Source organism: Lytechinus pictus, chromosome 2 (genome assembly GCF_037042905.1).
Source record: "Lytechinus pictus isolate F3 Inbred chromosome 2, Lp3.0, whole genome shotgun sequence".
Classification (NCBI taxonomy): Eukaryota; Metazoa; Echinodermata; class Echinoidea; order Temnopleuroida; family Toxopneustidae; genus Lytechinus; species Lytechinus pictus.
Window position 1 is genome coordinate 951,443 of NC_087246.1, and position 24,544 is coordinate 975,986.

The 24,544-nt window shown below is 35.2% G+C and overlaps 1 protein-coding gene across 2 annotated transcripts; it reads left to right on the forward strand.

Annotated features, from left to right (window-relative positions):
* The first annotated feature begins 9,926 nt into the window (after window positions 1-9,926).
* Window positions 9,927-21,099, forward strand: LOC129255047 (uncharacterized). Of its 2 annotated transcripts, none has more exons than XM_064106816.1 (2): window positions 9,927-10,098; window positions 18,208-21,099. In XM_064106816.1, exon 2 carries the CDS (start codon window positions 18,309-18,311, stop codon window positions 21,006-21,008), a length of 2,700 nt encoding a protein of 899 aa, XP_063962886.1. In that variant the 5' UTR covers window positions 9,927-10,098; window positions 18,208-18,308; the 3' UTR covers window positions 21,009-21,099. The 2 variants fall into 2 exon arrangements, with proteins under 2 accessions (XP_063962886.1, XP_054749574.2); XM_054893599.2 differs by lacking the exon at window positions 9,927-10,098 and adding an exon at window positions 13,973-14,438.
* Window positions 21,100-24,544: the final 3,445 nt, after the last annotated feature.

Genomic DNA, 24,544 nt, shown 5'->3' on the forward strand with positions numbered 1-24,544 from the left:
TGTAGTCTGAAACCAAACCGGGCTAAGCAAAAACAGGACTAAGCATTAGCCAATCACAGAAGTCGAAAGTTCATGTTAAGTTAACTGTGTGAAAAAAACCATCAATATGTATTGTGATAGTCCAGGGTTAAGGTGTTAAATCTGCATGGCTTAGCAAATATTGTGGTGTCAACAAAGACAGCATGAAAACAATAACATACTACCGGGATAAGTATAATCAGGGTTAAGGAAAGTCTGGGGATAAGAATTTGTAGAAGCATAATACTCTGCAGATCTGTCAAAGCCCATCTAAAGCTAATGTGAACCGTAATCCAGTGTCAGCTCACATTTCATTATCACATTGGTCATTGGGTGCATTTTCAGTTGTTAGAATTCGGCACCTAGCGCCCTCTGTTGGTAATGTTTTGTAAAAATCTTCCTTTGTGCACTTAGGAGTCGGATATGAGAAAGCTACAGAATTTGCATTATAATACATGTATATTCTGAAATTTGTAGCGCATTTCATGTTTGAGAAGGGGTTCTATGTTAGCAAGACAAGAATATACTGATCGGGCACCCTACCAAAATGAATGTTAATGAAAAGTCTTTAAATTTATTCAATTGTTTTTGATAAATGTCCTTCACGACAAGTCATAACCATTACAGGGCACACACATTTTTATTGGAATAGTGGGATGCACTTAAAAAAAAAGGGGGGGGGGGATGATACTAAACTAATATAAGCCCAAGTATAAAAAGAAAATAGATATGGGCTTATACTTGTACTGGACGATGCACTGGCTTGCATAATTAGCTACATGAACGACACAACGATGTCCACTTGTTATTGGTAATATCTTGAATATTTACATAAACCTCTAATTTGCATTTATTTTCAATTTAAAAACAAAGCACAGCACAGGCATGGGATAGAAATGCAATACTGTAACATTCTGGTTGAAATATTTTACATTTTGTAATTAAACTTATTTTCATATTCACAAGTTGTTGTATTTTGATTAAATCTGCTAAAGTGATTTTACCCTGTGGAGATGACGATTCTACTCTGTAAGACAAGCAATATTAATGAAAAATAAAACCACTGGAAAAATATCTATATAGCCTATTAAAGGGATGGTCCGGGCTGAAAGTATTTATAGCTTAATAAATAGAGTAGAACTCACTGAGCAAAATGCCGAAAATTTCATCAAAATCGGATAACAAATAACAAAGTTATTGAATTTTAAAGTTTAGCAATATTTTGTGAAAACAGTCGTCATGAATATTCATTCGGTGGGCTGATGATGTCACATCCCCACTTGTTCTTTTGTATTTTATTATATGAAATTAGGTTTATTCAATTTTTTTCCTCCAAGAACTAGAAAAATTGGATTGACAACTGATTCAGTGCATTAGATATTTATTGCTGCAACTTATTTCATTATAAGGAAGACATTACTCACACAAGTATGAAATAATGAAAAAAAATATGATTTTATGTAATAACATAAGAAAACGGATAGTGGGGATGTGACATCATCAGCCCATCTAATGAATATTCATGATGACTGTTTTCACAAAATATTGTTAAAGTTTAAACTTCAATAACTTAATTATTTGTTATCCGATTTTATGAAATTTTGCTCAGTGAATTCTACTCTATGTATTAAGATATAAATATTTTCAGCCCGGACCATCCCTTTAATACTGAAAGTTTTCATGTGATAGTGAATTACATGTTTTCCCTTTTCAAAATTAGATTGATATGTTTTGGTAAGCTTGTTGCGCTTCTCATTACCTCTGTTATGTTGCTTACATATTACTTTGAGGTTAATTATTAATGGTGGCAACATGTATACATGTATGGCCTATTATAAGGGGACTGTTGTTAGTATTATCAGTCAATAGTGATGCAAGCTTGCATAAAAGTTTACCTTTTCAGTTTCAATAACCCAGGAAATTGGGCCAAAATATTACAATGAAACGATAATCACTCTGCCTTGTCACACTTCCTTAGAGGTCATAAAATGACCATAAAGATGTTTGATTCTTTTATATTGTTGATCCTGATATTAAACAAGTGATACAGAGTAACCTACATGTAAAGCCTAGTATACAGTATATGTACATGTAGCTTTCATCCAGGGGCAGGTTGTATTAAAAATCCATGCACAAGTGTTACACAAGACTGTTGTGCACACATGACGACTGTCTTGTAATAATCCAATACATATAAGGAATTTTGACTGTAAAAATAATGATTGCATTTAAGAAATCTTACGCAGTTTTGATAAAATATACCATAGAGCTTGCAGATATTAGATGATTTGTCAATATTTGAAATGCAAATCCTTGTACATTTAAATATTTCTGAATTTCAATTTGTGCAAAGTAAACTTGGTATTTACATGATTAATTCCCATTTTGTTATATTTCTGTAAATTCTGTTGCAGTCAATGGTAAACTCTTGTGCCTTTGAATTAGTTCCTGTAGTCGTATGATATATCCATAGAGATCTGTATCTCCATGTTATATTACTTCTTTGTAAACCATGAAGAAGTAGTGTAGCTGCGGGAATGGGAATGCATGCAAGCAAAGGGACTGAAGTAGACTGCCCCCCTCCCTTGATTGCACCTGGCTCACTTTTCCAGGTAAGCTAGTGTTACACTACTTGTTCATAGCAGACTGTAAGATTCAGTGAAGATGTTACTGTATGACTCGTTTTATGCTGCCATGCATACGTTTAGCAGTAGCCATCTCATCCTGAAACGTACACAGTAGTATGCAAAAACAGGAAGAGTCCCGTTATGAAGACAGCTTGCTTATCGCCCTCTGAGATCAGTCCTATGCTAGTCATGAATCCATATGAAATAGTCCTGTTTGTTTAGATTCTGGAAATCTGTCATAATAGGCTTTCATTATAGATACCAGACCTACGCCATTACCTTGGGCAAATTCCAGGATCTGCCTAGCCTAGCATCCAGGCTCACACTCTGTTAGCATGCTGCTTTATGCAGAGTTTACAAGTACAGACTCGAATAGGCATATCTAGGTGAAACAGCTCTTTGGCAATAGAGAGTTTTAGGATCAGTGAACGAGAACAACGTAGCAGTCTTCTGATCGTTCGAGTCAACGTCGTCGTCTGCCCTTGTTCACTACAGATGCAAATACTTTAGATTTCACTCGACTTGTACGTGTACATATGTACACGTGAAACAGCGCGATAACCAGCGGGTCATGTCACGCTGCCCGACCCGGAAGATCTGGCGTACCATCGCCTGGCGACCCGGTCGGGTGATGCGAAGGTGCAACTTGTGCACACGTGCCCTTTCACTTGCTTTGATTCCTTTTTACGCGAGTAAGAATATATATCGATATATATTTTGGAGGTCAGAAAGCAATTCCAAATATGATGAACATAATCGCTAGAGGGTATTCATTTGTCTCGCAATCTACTATGGTACAACTTACATTAATTTTGTGAAAGTCACTGAAAACTGTTTTTTAAAAGGGAAGGTTGATTTTCATGCTGGGCTTGAACGTTTAAAATGACGTCACTCACGTACACGTCCACTATGATTTAGGAGAACCTCAAAATGGATGTGGCGAGGTTCTCGATTCTTATAGTGGACTTGTGTGAGGACCTGAAGCATATGGCAGGCCAAAAAATGACGTCATCTCGTACCAGTCCTCTATGTCGACGTACATTTCTAAAAGTGCTCAATGTCTTTAAAGAGCACCATAGAACTATTGGCAGTTTCTTTCTTTATTCACTCATTAGATTATTTCTTGCAAGGTACATGTAGCCGGTTTATTTCCAATTCGTCTAATGCCAATTCGTCCAACTTGTCTACTAGCATTTCGTATACCATCAGTCCGTCCACTATCCACATGGCCTCAGTGCCAATTCGTCCACTCACCATTTCATCCAATAACCAGTTGGTCCAATAGCCATTTAGTCCATATACCATTTGGTCTAATTGGGCTAAGTATTAATTGTGCAAAGTGAATGAAAATAAAATAGATATTAGACCAACTGGTTATGAGACGAAATGGTCATAGACGACATAGACACCATTCTCATTACACTTTCTAAAATCTAGTTTATTGAAAACTGGATCAGGAAACCAGTTTGGAAGATCGCTTTGCTAGCGTTCCCATTTGATCACATGAAAGTGGTTTTCAAAATCACTTCACGTTGTTGATATGGAAACGCTCTCAGTGGGGTGACATGTTTCACGCGAAATTCTAAACCGCAGCGTAGGCATTTTACACCTGTCGTGTGGAGTAGCTCGCTCAAAATGTGCGAAGATCGCTTCCTGAAGAACAGTGTCCTCACGCTAAAACCAGTTTAATGAGGCAAAGCGATCTTCAAAACTACATCGTGAGGTGGTTTTATGAACCGGTTTAGAAGATCACTTCGACTGTTCTCATTACACATTAAACTAGTTCTCACTAAACTAGTTTCCAGTAATCTAGTTTTAGGAAAGTTAGTGAGAACAGTGTCGTAGTGATTAGACGATGTGATGTTGGGACCAAATGGTTGTTACACGAAATGTTGATAGACAGAATGGCATTAGACTAAATGAAAGTAGACCATGCGGTAAGTGGACGAGATGGCAGTAGACAAGTTGGCAATTTACCCATGTAGCCCCCCCCCCCCCCCCATACAAGAAAGTTTCATCAAGGCACGTACCCTTTACCTGCAGATACACACAATTTGACTACAACTGGTTGGAAACAGAATCGTGAGTTTCATGTATTAGTTTGAGCCTAGTATCATAGCTCATGCAGTCACGCTCCACAGAGTTACTCCTGGCTGAAGGCAATTATATCTAAATTAACAGTAAAATTCACAGAGCAAAATGCGAAAGATTTCATAAAAATCTGATATAACGAAGTTATTGAATTTTCAAGTCAAGCAATATTTTGTAAACAGTTATGTGCACACCATCTTGAATATGCAATATGGGGGCTGATGATGTAATGTCCATACTTTACTATTTATGTTGCATGAAATCATAATTATTTCATATTTTCATGCACGTGTGTATGATATGTCTCCCTTGTAACAAAAAAGTTGCAGCATCTTGTATTATCTTATACATTAAATCAGAAGTCATTCCAGTTTGTGTCATCTTTGAGGGCAAATTTTTTAATAAATGTAAGTTTATATAGTAAAATACAAAAGAATAAGTGGGGATATTGTACATCAACTTGCTCATTCCATATTCATGAAGACATGCACAGAACAATTTAACAGAATAATGCAAAACTTTAAAATTCATAGCTTTCTTATTTTTCATCTGAGTTTGATGAAATTTTCAGTGTTTAGTTTGCCTGATTTTACTTTTTCTCTTCCAATCCTATTCTATCCCCCCCCCCCAAAAAAAAAAATATAATCAGTGTACTGTAAGAGTAAATTCGGTGTGTTAAAAGTACAATAAAGCTAAGTTTAGAAGTGCCGTCTATACTAAAGTAGCAAAATAGGTTTCAATCTGATAAATGTATTGAAATCATCTTTCTTGCTGAAAGGCTAGAAACACATTTGGTTATTGTTTCTCTCTGTTGAATCAAGTGGTTTGGGGGAGTCTAGCGTGGTCTTGATGGTTTCAATGTTTTTTTGTCTGACCCGACAATGAGTGTTGTTATTAGCCTAGTTGAAATGGAATTATTTGTCGTTGTGATTCCAATGTTTTGTTATCCTTGATCTTGGCTTTTTTTTCTCATTACAATGCAATTTGATGATTATTGAGTTTTCAGCAATGAACCATCTACTAGCTACAGGCTTTTTTAAAATTTTCATACAGAATGTGCATGAAGATGTGTTATGGTCTCTTGAATCAAAGGGTCTAGGACCTCTGTTACACTGCCATACCAGGCTAGCCTGGGTCAAGTGGTGTATATGCACAGTGGACCAGAGTGGGACCATTTTGTAGTAACAGACATCAGAGATACATGTATGACGTCAGAATTATTTCAGGGGACGTGAAAACAGGCCCGCTAAGGTCCTTGACCAGGGCCGGCCTGGCCCGGTTAGATGGTGTAATAAGGAGGGTCTTGAATGCAAACGCTGATACAATATGGCAAGTTAATTTGAGTCTTGTGTTAGATTCAAATTTCATGTCAGGTTTCTTTAGCACTGTAATAAATAGTGGCCAAAACCGAATGTCAAACATTCATACCGTTGCACAAATTTACCATCCAAAATGTACCGTTGCACTGTTTTAACGTTATAATATGATGCAATTCATTGCGCTTAAATAGTAAATAAATGTAGGTGCAATACACATACTGGCCAAATGTGCATTGCTGAGCACTGCAGATCAGATGCGCGTATGAGGGATTTTGTTTTTGCTTTCAATAATTCTTTCTCATTGTAATAGTATATACATGTAAACATAGGGAAAAAAATTATTGTTCAACAAATATAGTGAATATTATTCGTGCAATGGTATGACATTTCACTTTTATTGAAAGAAAGAGACACTATTCACCAAGGTGTACCATCGCACTCATTCCTATTTGCTATTTGTATATTAGTGCGTAAATTATGTTTTGTTACACTTGATCAATTCCCCAGATAGGCATTACCATAATACAGCAACCCAAACTGAATTGGTCTATCTAAGCAACTAATGATGTGGTGGTGATTTTTTACCTGATTGCGAAGAAAGCATGAATGCTTGTAAGCAAGCAACCAGAGGAAAGACGGATAAAGTTCCTCTCCGAGGGACCTGGTAGGATTAATACGTTACCAAAGGGCACAGTGGGCACTAGCGCACCAAGTGGGAATCGGAACCTGGGTCACCACAATCCGAAACCCCCGCTCTACCGACTGAGCTATTGCGCCTCCCTAAAGTGAAGTGTGTGACTCTATACATGTATGTAACTCAGTTGATACATGTATGACCATTTGCAAATCAGTTTGAAAATGAAGAGAAATGTCATTTTATACTTTTACCTCTGACAGACTGACACGTTAAACATTTGCCACCCTTTGTCATTGTTATTAAGTGGAAATCTGTAATAGAGCTATATCATGTACAATGTAAATGATATCAAGGATGTCATCATGTCAGAAACACAGAATCCTTAGAATTTTCTGACCACATCTCCAGGAGTTTGGGTAATAATATCATTACACAAGAATCTGGAAGAAAGGGTCATAATCTTTGGAAAGAACCACAGTAACAGGAAATATTTGTTATTTCTACCTTTTATTGTTCCTTTGAATTGCTAGTCTTTTTAACATGCGATGATGGTGGAACTCAGTGTCAGGCAACTATTCTCCGACTGAATTAGTGTTCAGGCTTCACATAAATGGTGGATTTTAGCCTATTCTGTAGTTTAGAAACTAAAGATTGAATTGTGGTAGATAATAATAACAATGGAATTATATTATAAGAATCGCGCTATTATGCGGCACTTTATTGGAACAGCACCTATACTAATACATGTACACGTATATTTGGCCTATTTATTAAAATAATCATTGTTGCAGCCAGCTGGCTGCATTTGTGTTTTGTTTTTATTAGTAATATAATTATCCAATATGTCACATTATAATGATCATGCAATTTTACAAAGATTGCCAATGTAAGAAAGGTAACTACATGTATGCAAACTTTCCATTAATAGAATATAGAACATTAGAGGCATTATTTGCTTTGAGGTAAACAGAGCATACCACAACAAACATGATGTAAGATGACCGATGGAAAACCCCTCTAATTATGATTCCAGGTTTGTGATGATTCATCACACGTGTCATTAATAAGATGAGTTGCAATAATGATAATCGTGAGAACCAAAATTCCTATCATGACCTCATGTTTGTTTATTACAACACCATGGCCAATTTCTACCGATCTGGATAAGTTTGAAAGGGTTTATCAAACGATAAACTAGACTTTCTGGCTATTAAGGTTAAGAGTTGAAGATAATTGTGGTTTATGCAGTTGATGTCTGATTACAAAAACATCAAGAGTAGAAAGATATTGATCTCAATTGTATTTGCTTCATGTAGGGTCAACTATTACACTTGAATTTGCCTTTGTGTTGGTATACATGTCTGTGTTTCTTCAAATAGTTGCTTGGTTTTGAAGTGGGTACTGAAATTTTCTCATTACTATTCTTAAATTCTTAATGTCAAATTCCCTTCAATGTTATTTTACACTTCTCCCCCTTTTTTCAGGGGGGGGGGGGGGGTGATGAACCCTACAAACCTCTTTATAATATTCATAGTGCAGGTTTATTGCTTCTGAAACAATGCCAGGAAGGTCAAAACATGTACAGGTTTGGTTTGATAGCAAGTAACCTGGTCGTACTAATTTAGATGTCACTGTGGTTATTTGGAAGCCATGTTCACTCAATAGCAAGACTCATTATAAATTGCTTGTTAGAAAGCCATTTTACCACTACCACTTAGAACAGAGCTAGCTCAACACTAAAACACTTTGCTTTTTCACTGTCAAAATGTCAAAATTTTGTGTGGGAAAAGCAAGCATTTCCTTAGCCGGGGTTAGGCAGAACCTGTGTGAAATGGAAAAGAGAAATTAGCACAGGGTTAATTTTATAGTACTGCTTCATTATGAAATTATAACACAACCATCACAAAGAAAATACAGCTCCAAAGGATTCTGTTTACATTAATGAATGGACGGTTGAGAGTTTTTACCGACATTTTTGTGTACCATCAAGATTGAAGAATGTCTGTTAATGGGACATCGAGTTAGCTTACTCACTGATGTAATCTATCACAGATATTCCCATTCAAAAAAAAAACTACTCCAGTACTCCTGTCTAAAAAGCGGAAGATGATATTATTTTTATCCCTGCAGCCTTACATGTATAACATTGAAGAATTTGTGATTATTTAGACAGTGCCAATGGCAATAAATTTAACTCTAATCACATCACACTTCACCTTCTTGAACCCCCATAAATTGTACTCTTCAAATCCTTTGTGTCATACCTTAGAATCTCACATTTTTATGAACATTGTACAAATATGATATTGAGAAAGGTTTTGCTATTGTTAAATGTTGATCTGTACATGTATGGATCTTGTATTTCTTTCATGTCTTATATAAATTGAAACAAACTATATTTTACACTCTTTGGGTCATTTCCCCAAGAAAATGTACTAGTAACTCTTTTCATTATGCTTCAGACCCAAAATTGTGACCCAACTCTGAAGTTATTCACAGCAGAATCATGAAATTTTCACTCTAAATTTCTATTTCAATGATAAAATGGTGTTTTATGAATAGCAGAGACTACTCTAGACCTTTGAATAATTACAGATGTTTCAAACCATAGTCCTGAGCAAATTTATTTCAATTTGGAGAGGAGGATAAAGAGAATATTTTTACATCAAATTAGTTTACTATCAAATTGGCAATTTCACATCAGAATACATATATAGGTTTGCGAGACATTCAGTGCATTATTTTTTGTATCATTATTTTGTTAAAATTGTACACGATGTTTCATTTTCTGATTTCTCGTAATCTCTGTCTCTCTTTGCAGCTTTTCTCTTTGAAAACTCACTATGTTTTTCTAATAATATTTCTCAAGGGAAGGAGCTTAATGCAATAACTTTTTAAAAATTTTACCAACAAAAACCCACCCAACAATAAAACTTGATTGAAGTGCATAACTAATTTAATACACAAAGGATGTGAGATTGCAAATATATTTCCTATAAAAGTATAATTTGGAGGTGAATGTTTCATTGATGTGAATGTACATCCTGGATTATTTAGGGTACTGCAGATGTGTTTTTTCAAAAAAGTTAGATAATCATGGTCATTACAGATAAGGGTCACTGGGATTGCTTAATACTACATGTATCATGTAAAGGGGATTTTATTTTAAAAGCAAAGAGTGCTAAGTTCTGGAAAAAAAAACTATGAAAAGGTAAGATACATGTAATCATGGTCATTACAGATAAGGGTCACAGGATTGCTTAGTATAATCATGGACCTATTATAGGTCCATGGTATAATCATCGAAGGGGAATTCAGACTGAGATTCTAAAGGAATAAGTCAGTTTTGTATTTCAAAAGCAAAGAATGCCAAGTTCTGGAAAAAATGGGAAAAAGGTATTAAAAGGTAAGATACATGTAATAATGGTCATTACAGATAAGGGTCACAGGATTGCTTTAATAGTACTATCATGTAAGGGTAATTTAGACCGAGATTGTAAAGGGAGAAATCAGTATTGTATTTCAAAACCGAAGCTTGCTAAAAGTTCTTGAAAAAAAGCTGATAAAATATTGTGAGCTTTCATATCTTGTAATTATTTTATTGTAAGAATTTAAATGTTATAAGGACTATTGTAAAGGATAAGTCTGAATATCATGCGTGAAATGTGCTGGTCTCATTCACTTGTTTCTTTGTGAAGTGCCATTGCCTTTTGGCCAAGTCAATGAATTTATCAGCAATAGCAGTTGTAGCTTCAAATAAAAGAGGCAAGTTTACCTGCATAAATGGCATTTATATGATTATTTTTGTTCCATGAAGTTATAGTAGACATACAGCTACCCATATGCTATTTCATTGTTGACCTGGAGTTTTATTGAAGGGTCAAGTCCACCCCAGAAAAAAAATTGATTTGAATCAATAAAGAATAATTAAACAAGCATGACACTGAAAATTTCATCAAAATTTGATGGAAAATAAGAAAGAAAGTTATGACATTTTAAAGTCTTGCTCATTTTTCACAAAACAGTTATATGCACAACTCGGTGGTATGCAAATGGGAAAGTCATTGATGTCCCTCACTCCCTGATTCTTTTGTTTTGTATTTGAATTATACAATATTTCAATTTTTGCAGATTTGACAATAACAACAAAACTTCACAACCATAAATTGTTAAAACAATGCTTACACCACATATTCAGGGAGGAACAAAACCTCTTTTCAAATGACAATCAGGAGAAAATTAGAATATTTCATATAATAAACTACAAGAGATAATGATTTGGTGAAGTCATCAGTCCCCTCATTTGCTTACCTACCAGGTTGTGCATAACTGTTTTGACAAATTAAGCGAAATGATGTGATGTTTTTGGTTTTGAATAAATAAACTTGAACTTGAACTTGAAATATTACAATGTCATTACTTTCTTATTTTACACCTGATTTTGATTAAATTTTCAGTCTGAAGCTTGTTGGATTTTCCCTTAATATTCAAATCAACTTTTTGTTGGGGTGGACTTGTTCACACAAAATATCCTTTGTTTGTTGCAGGAATTCATGCCTTCCTGATCATGCTGGCAAGGAAATAAGATCATAAAGATTATGTAGAAGAAAGTCATTTTTTATGTGATTTTTGGGGGGGTTATAGCCTATTATGTAGAGAGAATTACAACAGCATTTCATGTAAAAAGATAGTGGCTACTTTTTCTTGAAAGTCATGTCATGCTATGGAACTTTAAAGGAGAATGAAACCCTTGAAACCAGCTGAATCCATATCAAAGAGAAAAATCAAAGAAACATATTGTTGAAAGTTTGAGGAAGATTGAATGAATAATAAGAAAGTTATGAGCATTTGAATGTCGAGATCACTAATGCCATGTAGATCCTCCTATTGGCAATGCAACCAAGATCTGTGATGTCACACACGTACAACTCCCTCATTACTTTAGTACTTATTTCACTTATATTCTCACTTTTATAGAGTCTATCACAAGGTGAGGTGTTCTCTTTATGAGAGGACAAGTACAGAGGTTTCACAACATTATATCATTGATGAATCGTTTGTCATATGATTAGAATGAGCAAAAAGAGATGTTTTGGGGTATATTTTCAGTGTCCAAAAGGGGAGAGTTGTTCATCTGTGACACCATAGATCTTGGTCGCATTGCCAATGGGAGGATCGCCATAGCATTAGTGATCTCGACATTCAAATGCTCATAACTCTTCTATTGCTAGTCCTATTTTACTCAAACTTTTGTTGATCTTATTTTTAGATTTTTCTGCTTTCACAAAAGCTAACTTGCTCCAAGAGTTTCATTCTCCTTTAATATAGATGTTTAAATACAGTAATCCAAAAGAATTTAATGATGTTTGTGGCTTTTTTGTTTAATAAATATTCTTTTTTCATGTCCCGTTCAACTTTTGAGACCAATTTTTTGATGCCTTGGTACCCTATTTAGAAGTAACCATCATGCATAATTTTGTACTTATGCAGCAGACCCAAAATTGTTCAAAATTACGATATCATGTACAATGTCAATGAAAGATGTGTATTCAGCCCAAAATTCATTAAAAGTCATTACTTTTTTTTATTGAAATATATTTTCTTTTATTGATAAGTTATTTAGTTTGATGCTTTATGAGTGAAGTGATGTCGCCAACAAATTTTGTTGAAAATTTGTTTTTTAAAGTACAAAAACAGGAATGTATAAAAAAAATATATACATAAGAAATTGATTTTGGTATTATTAGGAATTAGCATTTTAGGAGCTGTATTATTGAATTTTATCATGCCATTATATAGTTAATTTAGTTTTCTACCACCCTGCAAATTTTTATTGGGATCATGTGATCTGCTGCTGAGGTCTTGGGTGGGGGTGGGGGTGGGGGATAAAATATCCTGACAAGACTCAAAATACCTCGGGATTAGTATTAGGATTAAAGTCCTGCCTAACTATGAGTTTGAAGAGGTTCATGGTGGGTATACCAGTCTTAACCAGTCTAATAATACAAATAGATTTTGGATATGACTACTTTTTCACAGGTTGGCATGTGATCTAAATGAATTCTGTTGATGGTGATAGAAAATTGGAAGAAAATGAAATAAAAATGGGTTCCAAATTTGGAAAAATTGCCTATCCAAAAAAATTCCAAATATATATTGTTCCTTTTGGTGGCCAGCTGTGAAAACTCTGAAAAATTAGTTTTATATTAGATTCTTGATATTTATTAGTTATTCTGGCTTTATTTCATATTTCCTTAAAGACCCTCACACCCATATATACACTGTTCCCGAGCCGGAACCCCCCCCCCCAACGTGGACTTGTTTTGAGTTCACTGGAAGTTCAAGTGGTTGTGGTTTTAGATTCAAGATATACCATACTTAAATGAAGTAATTTACAGATAATGAAAAATATACCATGTTCATTACCTGCCTCTATATGTATACATGTCGGGCTTTATTGTGATTTTAGATTTAAGGTATGCCATACTTGAAGTAATTGACATAGTGACAAATATACCATACTCTCATAATGGAGAAATTGCACATTTTAAAAGAAATTATTGTCATAATGTGAAGAATATGCCATACTTTATTGAAGTAATTGGCTTTTTGCTATATAGTGAAAATGGTGAGAAACATACCATATTTTAATAGAGTATAAAAGTAATTTGCATATATACATGTATAGTGAAAATTATGCTTTGATTAAGCAAGATACATACCGGTACATGTATATTGAAAATATACAAGTACCATGCGTCTAATGTCTTTGTACAGTACTCAAGTTTACTCTAGCATGCTCTTATTGATAAGAAAAGATCTACTATTATTGACTGAAACTGATACAAATTATAATGATTTAAAAAAAAAATGAATATAAAATTTAAAAATGATATAGCTTTCAGAAAATCAAGGTGTACTGTAATGCATTGATCTGAGCTCATCAGTTTTCATTTGTTTCATTTCCCAAACTTTCATGTAAATCTTGAATTTTTTGCTCTTTGATAAAAAAATTGCTTTGTGGACTTGCGTAAGTATGTGTAAAATTTTTCCCTACCAAACAGTGTGCGTCATTATTACTCATCAAATGAATTAATGAATGTTTCAATTGTATGTTTCAAAGTAAATTACGATTTCTGCACTGAACTGAGACACACTTGAACTTGAACTCATAACAGAAGTTCAACATGTGTATCCAAATTTGTAGACAATGTTTGCATAGCTAGGCAAGAATGTATTAGCACTGTGGGTGTGTGTGTGTATGAGGTGACTGTATGTTTATGTGTATTAATCTAATGCTTTGGAGGGATAGTATTTTGTATTACACGATGCACTCATCAGTGCTGATTGCATATAAAATACAGGGTTCTCTTACTCATTTGTGCATAGGATCGTAACTCGTGTTTATGAAGAGGAACTTGCTTTACTCTCGATAGTTAGTCAGCAGCTCAGCTCAACATTTATTTCCCACAAGTCTCATCCCTTTAGAAACTTCCCCATGCATTAGTGTTCAGACAGTGCTAAATTGCTAGCGTAAATGTGGATCTCTCTCAGACGATGTGCCATACTGTTGGATATTATTTGCCATACGCACTGTTGCTTCAAACTCTAGAAGTTCATTGGATTCTCATACTATTATTGAACAAAGACTGCTGTTTGTGACTTCATCTATAGAGAATAATTGTGGATATTTTGTGATCCAGTTATAATTGTTTGTGAATAACATTAATCTGATTGAGTTTAATGGTAAGGTTTAATGACCTGTGCTTTTAAGTTTTATAACGTTGTTTTGATCTGACTTGAGTATTATTAGCTAGAGTATATTTTAGAACCATAGGGGTTTCATTACCATTTTATATATATATAACTGTTTGAGAACTTATTTAATTTTTCTGTATTAAAGATGAGTAATAATATAAAAGCTTTATTAGGATAAAGATTTTTCAATGAGTTGGGAATAATAGGCATTTGGAATCTTTTTAGCAACAAGTGAACAATATTGATGCAGCATACATACATTATAGTGTATATATTCACATGGTTATTCATGCTTATTTATTCATTCATTTTTTTGTTTTTGTTCATTCTTCCGTTTGTTTGTTTTTTATTTTCCTTTTTTTTTTTTTTTGGGGGGGGGGGGTAGTTTTGATGTTTCGTGTTCATAACCAACTATATTCCCCTGAACAAGTTTTTCTATTGTGCATGAATAGTTGACTGCCATTGTTTGTTTTTGTTTTGTTCTTAATAGAGACTTGATTGACCTGTCAGTCAATTTGAACATTTATGCTGCTATTCTAAATATTGTTTTACATGTATGCCCTTTTCAGGACCATTCTCTTTCTCTTTCTATGGTCTCCCTTGTGTTTAAAAAAATCTTCATCTTTCCTTCTCTGTGTTCACCAAATTGTTTCCTAATCCTTCTTCCACTTTCTAATTTTTTAGCTCATCCGGCCTGAAGTGCCAGATGAGCTTAATATGCCGTGGCGTCTGTCGTCAAAATGCTTCTTCTTCGCCATTTCAAGTCCGATTTCAATTCTGTTTGCTTTATATGATAGTGCTAGGTGGGGGATTCAAAACTTCTACACAGAATTTTGAAACTCGTTACATGTAAATATGCTAATTTATGCGCATTTTTCAAAATTCACCAAAAAATGCTTCTTCTTTAGACTTTATTTATTTGTTTGACCAATTTTGATTTTTTTTTCTTCCGTCTGGTAGAGCTTCATGAGGTTCACCAAACTTCTACACAGAATTTTTAAATTTGGAGTAGAAAATTATTTATGCTAATTTTATGCAAAATTCATAAATCACAGAAAATGCCTCTTCTTTATTTGTTGACTGAATTTCAAAATGCTTCTTCGTCATTTCAAGTCTGATTTCAATTCTGTTTGCTTTTAATATATGATAGCATTAGGTGGGGGATTCAAAAATTCTACACAGAATTTTGAAACTCATTAAATATGCTAATTTATGCGTCTTTTTAAAAATTCACATAAAATCCTTCTTCTTTAATGGTTGACCAATTTTGATTTTTTTTCTGGTAGAACTTCAGATTTTCAGTAGAAAATTATTTATGCTAATTTATGCAAAATTTACTAATAAATCACAGAATATGCCTCTTCTTCTTTATTTGTTTTCTTCCAGCTGGTAGAGCTGCATGAGGTTCACCAAACTTGTACATAAAATATTGAAATTTTGTCTAGAAAATTATTTATGTTAATTTTATGCAAAGTTTTTTCATAAATCACAAAAAACATGTTTTCTTTCTTCATTTATTGATCAATTTCAATTTCGTTGCTTTGTATGATAGCTCGAGGTGGAGATACAAAATTTCAACACAGAATTTTGAAACTCATTAAATATGCTAATTTATTCATATATTTTCAAAACTCACAAAAAATACTTATTTATTTGTTGATTGATTTTGATTATTTTTGTTTCATCTGAGAGCTACATGAGGTTCACCAAGGTTCTACACAGAGTTTAGAAATTTTGACTAGAAAATTATTTATGCTTAATTTATATGAAATTTATTCATAGATCACAAAAAATGCTTCTACATACTGTATGTCATTTCTTCATCAATTTCAATTCTATATTCTCAATTTATGTCACCAATGTAATTCACTACAGTGTCAACTGGGCTGAAATTAAAGTTGTGTTAAATTTTGTTGCTAGATGCCGGATGAGCTCCACATCATTGATGTGCTAGTTTTTCTTTGCTGTAATCTCCCTCTCCCCCCCACCCCATTACCACCTGTCTCTGACTTTGAACCTTCTGTTTCTTTTTTTCTTCTTGCTTTTGAGTGGGGACGTCACAGTGTTATAAAGAGGAATGGTTTATTATTCTGTTAGCTGCATGGTACACAGCATATTAAAAATGTAATAAACTACTGGCACCAAGCATTGCCACCAGTGAACCTTTCACATTGCGTTTTTTGGGGGGTTGCTAACATAATATTAAAGCCTAGCTAAAGCTTTTGTAAAAAAAATTTATAATCAAGTGTCAGCTAACCTTCCGATGAACATGACAGAAGTGTATTAGCCGCTATGTCATATTTTAACTGCTAATTCTCAAATATTTAGACCTAATATATCCAGCATCCTTTTGTGATGATTTATTTATTTTGTTAAGGTTTTTTAAGTGCATATTTAGTGATTGGATATCAGCAATCTACAGAGAGATTATATTTTAAAAAATGCAGCTTATTCCATACTTTGAAGTACGTATTAATTTTATATTAAAAAAGCATTCACATACTTTATTTTGATTGGGTGTAATTATCAGAACAAATTGATATTAAATGATAAATAATGAAATTATAAAAACAAGACTTGAAATTTTAATCAAGTTTACTTTATGCATTTTATATGTGGCCTTGTCTTGGTTGGGTACAAACATTTATGTATAATGTACATGATATTTGTACTACCCAAATATGCCAATCACAGTTGATGTGCATGCCATGTTTCGGTTGCATTATATCATTAGTTCTGAATATAGGGCTAATAATCTCGGACATTGTAAAAGTTTCAAAAATAGGCTTAAATCTTTCTATATATTTTTTTATTTGGCAACAGCCTTTTGACTATAAAGGCATGTACACTGTATGACTTTCTGCCAATGACAATTCGATTTCCTCAGCACATGTACAGTATATCAGCATTGGGTGCCTCATTGAAAGCATTCTAGTTTTATGTAAACCAGACCTGATATGGAAAGTCTGTTTAAATTTATCAATTGTACAAGTAACATAATTGTGATTCTATTGCAAACCATATACACAAAAGTTACTATCAATGGTAAATAATGAGCACTGCATCCCTGGAACATTGATTTTATCTTCCTGGAACCTTTTAGATGGTCTTTGTAAGCAGGGGGGTGTTTCACAAAGATTTAAGTATGACTTAGAGTCGCACTTAAATGCCTAGTTGCATGTGGTATAAAAGGCATTACCGCATTGGCCAGATCATACCAAGAGGACGCGCACTACTGCGTATTGATCAATTAGATCACGCGTTGCATATCATGTACGCGTCGGGATTTAAGTGCGATTTAACTCATATTTAAATCTTTGTGAAACACCCCCCTGGTTATCAATACATTTATTATTCTAATGGATTCATACTCTCTCCTACACCCTCCCCTGAGCGTATTACAAGAATTATTTATTTCTTCAGAAGACGACCCTCTGCACAGGATGTACCTTATTTAAAGAGTTCCCCATGTTCTAGCTCGCTAGGCCGTAAATAGACGCTGATTTAAGCTTGAATTTTATTTTTGGAGTGTCATCGTCATTTTCTAATCATTTGAATGTAGTCTGATTCCAAGTCTGTGACAAAGGATCGCCACATTTTTCAGATGACTTCTCCCAGGAAAGTAGATGTGTTCTATCACTTCATATAAACTTGAGTTTAAATTAGCACCACCTCACTGAAGCCTGAGAATTCGCTCACAGAGACTTTCTAAATAAATTAGATTGATGTGTAATTTATGTATCATTTTATGTTTCAGGTCGGAGTACCTCTGGAATGTGTGTACTGAAGCAGAAGAGGGTGAACTGATGATGTCATTCTATTGGAGGTGAATGCAGGAGGAGAAATCAGAATAACAAGATGACATTAGTGGTGTTTCCAGAAGGGAGTCAGCAGCCCTCGACTTCAGGACATCAATGTAGATCTGGAGGAAACAGAATGGCTGGTGCAGGACAGTCTTCAAAGCCAGAGATGTACAGCAGGGCTGTACAGACAGGCTTTCCACACACCCCTGAAAATGCCAATCTGCAGCAAACACACCAACAGCTGCCCATCTGTGTTTGTGGCCAGGCTGACGAGAACTGTTGGTGTGAGAGCCTTGGGTTCTTGAAGGACCAGGAGTTATGCAGGGTTGTCTTACAGAAAGGATGTCCAAGGTCAAGGGTTGCCCTCCTGCTGAGCATGCATGAGGAGTTCTGCAAATCAGCCAGGGGAGATCCCATCATCAATACAAGGAGACGAGGAAGTGCCCATGGAGATATTAGGGTGAGGCGTTCTAAAGCTGCACCTCCACCAACACTGCCACGTCCAAGAGCTCAAAGCGTGATTGTACAAAATACCAGAGCTGCCAATCGTCTCAATGAAGTAAACGCCAAAAGAAGTCCTCAAGTATCTGTAAAGCCAAAGAAATCAGTAGATCCTAATCAACAAGGACAACTTCATGGAAAAGGAAAGTGTGGTAACAAAGTCCTAACTAAGAAGGATCAGCAGTATACAAAAGAGAAAAAGTGCCTTGAAAGAAATGTATTGTCCAATGGCACTGCTTCAAAAGAGGAGAGCAGTTCAGCTGAAGAGGGAAGTCACTTGGACCAAACTAGCTATGTCTCCAAGGCATGGCTTTTATTTACAGGATGTGAAAAAGGGAAGAAATCCAAAGAATCTGTATCAAAACCTGAAGCGTTGTGTGATAAAAATCCCAACAGTGAAGAAGTTCCTGTCAATAAGGCATCAAAGAACCAATCAGCTCGTCTTGAAGGATCATTACAAAGTGATAAAAAAGATGATCCTAATAGGATCACAGGTCTTAGTGTTAGCTCAAAGAGGAAAGTAACAAACAAAGATGAATCAACTCCAATGTCATCTGAAAGCTCAAATAAAAATGCCAGCCATTTGAAAGTCAGAAAATCAGACGAGTCACTTCAAACATCCGCAATATTCAGAAGTGACAAAGAGCAAAGAGTTGGAAAGTCTGATATCAGCGATGAATGTGACCGCACTGCCCTCCTGGATAGAGTAACAATACCCCAAGATGAAGTGGAGAGTACCACCCTTGGTGCATGCCATCTTGATCCACAAGATAGTATCATGGACCAGGAACTGTCAATACTTATTTCTTTACCTCAAGAGTCTAGGGTGATCTTGAAAGACAGAGGTGTAAATGACTTGGACCAGAACTCTGAATTAGCTGGCAATGAAGTGAATGAAAGGTTAAAAGACAATGGGCATCTGAATGAGACCTTGGCATTATCTGTTCTCAAAGTTGACCGTGTGTCTTGTCAGGATAAAGAAATAGGCAATGATGTGTCCGATTGTGAATCAAGACTTGGTACAAGTCACGATGTTACGGTGATAGATAAGTCAGAGACGGAGGATGGCATGATCAGAACAGAAACAGAAAATTTCTCTCTTTCAGCTGCCTCTAGTTCACCCTGTTCAATCAAGGAGGATGATTGCAATATTGAATCTAGGCAAATCAACAACTCTCAAGAAATGGGCTCTTCTCTGCTCAAAATTGCACAAGGAAAACCATGTTCCGAATCTACTTTGCAGGTCGAGGATGATTCTCTACTTGGGGCATGTGCAATTTTGAAAAAGGACCAATCTGTTTGCAATAAATGTAACTCTTCGGAAGGAAATGGAATTGCCAAAACCTCCCCTGAAAACAAAGTTGTTAGTTGTCACTCACCTACTTGGGAAGAGGAATTCCCTGTCTTACCATCTATCGGCATTGATGAAGATGAAAAGCTAACTTCAAACCAACAACCTCCCATCTCTGAAATTCAGTCATGCGAAGCCTCAAGACAGGTTGTTAAGTCTGCTGCCGGCATAGATGCAGAGCATCATATAAAAGTAAATTTCAATGTGAAGCAGGATGAGAGTAAAAGAATGAAGAAGGATGATGTAATCATGAAGCAAGGCACTAAGAATTTACATCAGAAAGTGAGCAGAAGGTCAGAGAATGAAAAAATCAAAGAACGAAAACACCAGAGAATAATGAACCCACGCAAGGTTGGCATGTTGAAATATCTCATTTGCCAAAGCCCCCTCATCCTAAGTGAATTGAATGACAGTGACTTTGAAGATTCAGATAGCGAATCTGAAGATTTGTCCTATAACCAGGAAGATCGATTTGCCACTTTTCCGGTCGAGATTGTTCTCAAAATTGTCAGGGAACTTTGCACGCGTGATCTCGCCCAACTGAAGGTCACTTGCAAGAACTTTTACTGGCTGATCAAGAAGTACAACATTGTAGGAGTTGACTCAAGGTGGGTTGAGAATGGTGCATATCGTGACGACCCATGTATGAAGTGCGGTAAGGTGAGGGACAGACGGGGTGATGTGTCATTGTGCTATTTTCATCCCAAGTACTACTACAGAACAGGGAATGGAAGACACCACTGGACATGTTGCTTGAACACCAGCAGGGATGCTCCAGGATGCGTTGAAGGTCTCCATGATAACCAATGGACAACATCTAAGGTAATGAAGAGAAGCATCCCTAGACAGTGGAGTTTCAACATGTGGCATCTCTGTCCTCACAAGGATAACATGGATCCATAAAGGTACTGTCTTTAGGTTGCTGGTTACACACTTATCTAACTAAAGCCCTATAACACAAAGCTATGACTGATTGTATAGTTGATTTGAAGGATTGATTTCTTGTAATGACGAATGCAATCTGATAAAAAATCAAGTCTATGATCATTGACTGAACTTTGTGTTACAGGGCCAAGAAAGAATTTGACTCTTGTATACAGATGTTCTTTCCATTGTGTTTCCAACAGATAATATCTGCTTAAGACTGAAGGGCAATACTTGATCTCAAGTTTGGTGTAGATGTTGGTGTTAAGAGTAAATCGGGCTACCTAACCTGGTGTTCAACACTGAATGTGTATTTGCCAAAATTACACCAATTACATAATAGTTTAACACCAAGTGATGTAGGTCTTAGCATTAGCTTCATCTAAAGACCATTGCTTTGACTGTTGTAAAATTCAACCCAACTCCAACACAAGCTATCAATGCCAAAATAAACACCACCAAATGATTATTTCATCTTCTCAATGTTGAGTCAAATATTGCCTTTGTAGTTTTGAGCAGCAAGCACTATCTACTTACATAGCTCTATCAACATACTTTCAGGTCGTCACATGGCCATGTCAACTAACCTCTCACTCAGGGAAACTTGAGATTTAACCCTATATTGTCACAAATTGATAACATTTTGAACTGTATTTAAAATACAGAAGAATTCTATACGATGACGAACTAGTTCAGCCATTTTCAACTTCTGTTGTTTCCATGATGATATATTATACTGCCCTCAATGTCCATTTATAGGTCTTTCTCTTTGTCGTGTGAGTCTGTTTATATTATTATTTTTTTTATTGTGTAATTTACACTACACAAGCCCATTTGACATGCCATATTGCCTTTTATATACCAACTCATATGTTATGTGTGTATGTTTCTTTTTTTTAACATACAGTACATGTACATATAGCTGTAATGAATTGTAACACTTGGAGAAATCCCTTTGGATTTATTGTAATTGTATACATGTACATGTAATTCTAGGTTTTACTGTTAATTTGCTTTTGGTCTTGAGTGTGTACATATGAAAGAAAGGGAATTTGTTGTGTATCAATGAAACCAACTGGTAGAACACATGTCCATATATTTGTTGACATACAAATGATGCAAACACCATGAGAGAGCCACAATCTCAATTACACACTATGTCATGTCTTAAGAGGAAACCATGAAAAAATGGGATTATAAAATGATAATCAATGAATCACAATATAGCCTTGAAATTTGCAAAAGTTTTCCCAAATAAAACACATGCTCATCTTTCCGGTGAACATACTTTTCTCCTGTATGTTATTTGTCATGATCTGCAAAACAGGATCCCCTTGTCAAAGCATTCATGGTAATTTTCCACCCCGGGGGGGCCACTTACATTGACGAGTGGATACCATGCGCGACCAAGAAAACACGTAAAAAGGATGTCTTTTTCAAGATAGGGCACGTTACGTACGTAACGTGATAAGGGTGTCAAAAACACAAAAATAATGAAAAAAGGGTATGTTTTTCGCTAGGAAAGCTACGTGTTTAGGGTCACATTTGCGGGGATGATAAAACAAAATTAAAATGTTGTATAAAGGATGTCCTTTTTCTGGCTTTTTGCCCCAACACTACGTGTTTAGAGTCCCGATTTGCGCGAGGTGAGGAAGGTGGGACCTTACTCAACCAAATGGTGTGTAAATTAGGTAAAAACCGACGACCGACGGACCCGTGACACAACAATAACATTTACTTGTTTAGGGGTTCATTTCAGGGAATACTTGCCAAGAGTATAGTTTTGTTTCCAATACTTGTTAAGGGTAGGGTTTCAGACGCCAATACTTGTTAAGGGGTGCATTTTCAGAACATGGAAAATACGTGTTTAGGGTGCTTTTCGAGACCCCGTGGTCGCGCATGGTATCCACTCGTCAATGGAAGTGGCCCCCCCGGGTTTTCCACTTTGCTGAGTTAACTTTGGCAGTACTTACAGAGCTATCTAAAACCTGGTTTGTTTCCCTGCAATGTATCCTGTATTAAATAGGAGCTCAATGTAGACCCAAGCTATTTCCTCTAGTCATAAAACCATGACTAATTCATGTAGAAATCAACTAGGGGGTGGTTTCATAAAGCTGTTGATGAAAATTATCCATGATTTTACGATCGACTGGACTATGACGACCTTGATACAAGTTCATTTCAAGTCACAGTGTAAAGTTCAAATGTGGTGGTATTGGTTAAGTTAATATTGCAAATAATTTGAATTAAATATGGGCACTGTTTCAGAATACATGTAACATCAGTGTTAAATTTTGCCATCAACTATGCAACACAGGGAGCAGGGTAAACATTGAATTTTTAGATTTTTTTTCTTGTGTTCAAGGATTGACCAGCAGCAAAATCTGTAATTGTTAATTTATTATCAATCCATTAATAAAAGTAATTGTACATTCATACAGTATGATTGCAAAGCATAATAATAAACAACATACATGTAGCCACAGTATACAGATAGTAGTAATGCATAAAGGTGATGTAGATCATTTTTTTTAATACAGTAGTCCATGATTGTGTGGCATTCCCTTTAATTAGAATACCATTTTTAACATTAATATTTTGTTTCATTTATTTTCAAATTGATCTCCAAACAAATGTAATTGCCATGTCGTAATAAACCCCTCAAGAATTTTGCAAAGAAAGTATGAAGCAACCAGTCTTCTCATAGAATCAGTATTGGATTTATATTTAGTCTTCTCCTTGAATCAGTATTGGATTTATATTTATTCCTCTCATAGAATCAGTATTGATTTATATTCAGCCAAGGTTATTTACATTGGGTAATCTGATCTCAAAACGTGAGAAGGCCTCTATACCAAACCCCAATCTTTACCAGCATAGCAGCAATGACCTTCATAAAATGTCATGACAGCCAATTTATCTTTCTTTCCACCAGAATGCCACATTTTCAATATCATTAAATTACATTTATGATTGCCTACGAATTGGCAGTTTAATTTGATCTGTTTTCTTGATCGTGATAATTCAAACTATGAACCAACTGATTTCTAATTTAGAATTTAAAATGACTTTTAACTTGGAAGTATTTCTTCTAGCTTTACCTTTATTAGTTTATAACAACCATTGGCCTTATCAATTAAATATATTAGCTTATATTAGGGTTTGTTCATTGACAAGCCAATTTATTTTCAATATTTTGATACCAGATATAACTTTTGTAAATGTTAGTCACTACTACATGTAGCTGCTACTTAATTTCAAATAAAACTTGGCCCGCATGTTTGTTTTTCTATCTCAAATAGCATTGATTTCAAAGTACCATGGCAACCAGGCAGCCAAGCATTCAGAAATGTTAAGGTATCCTTTTTGCATTTTTCTTAGCCAAATAATTCAATTGAGTCTCATAGTCATAGGGGTAATTCCTTGAAATTTTCACACTTTTAGCCAATAAGCTACGTGTAAAATGTCTTTTTTACAAAATTTTTGCATCCCCACACCCTTTTAAGATAGGATGT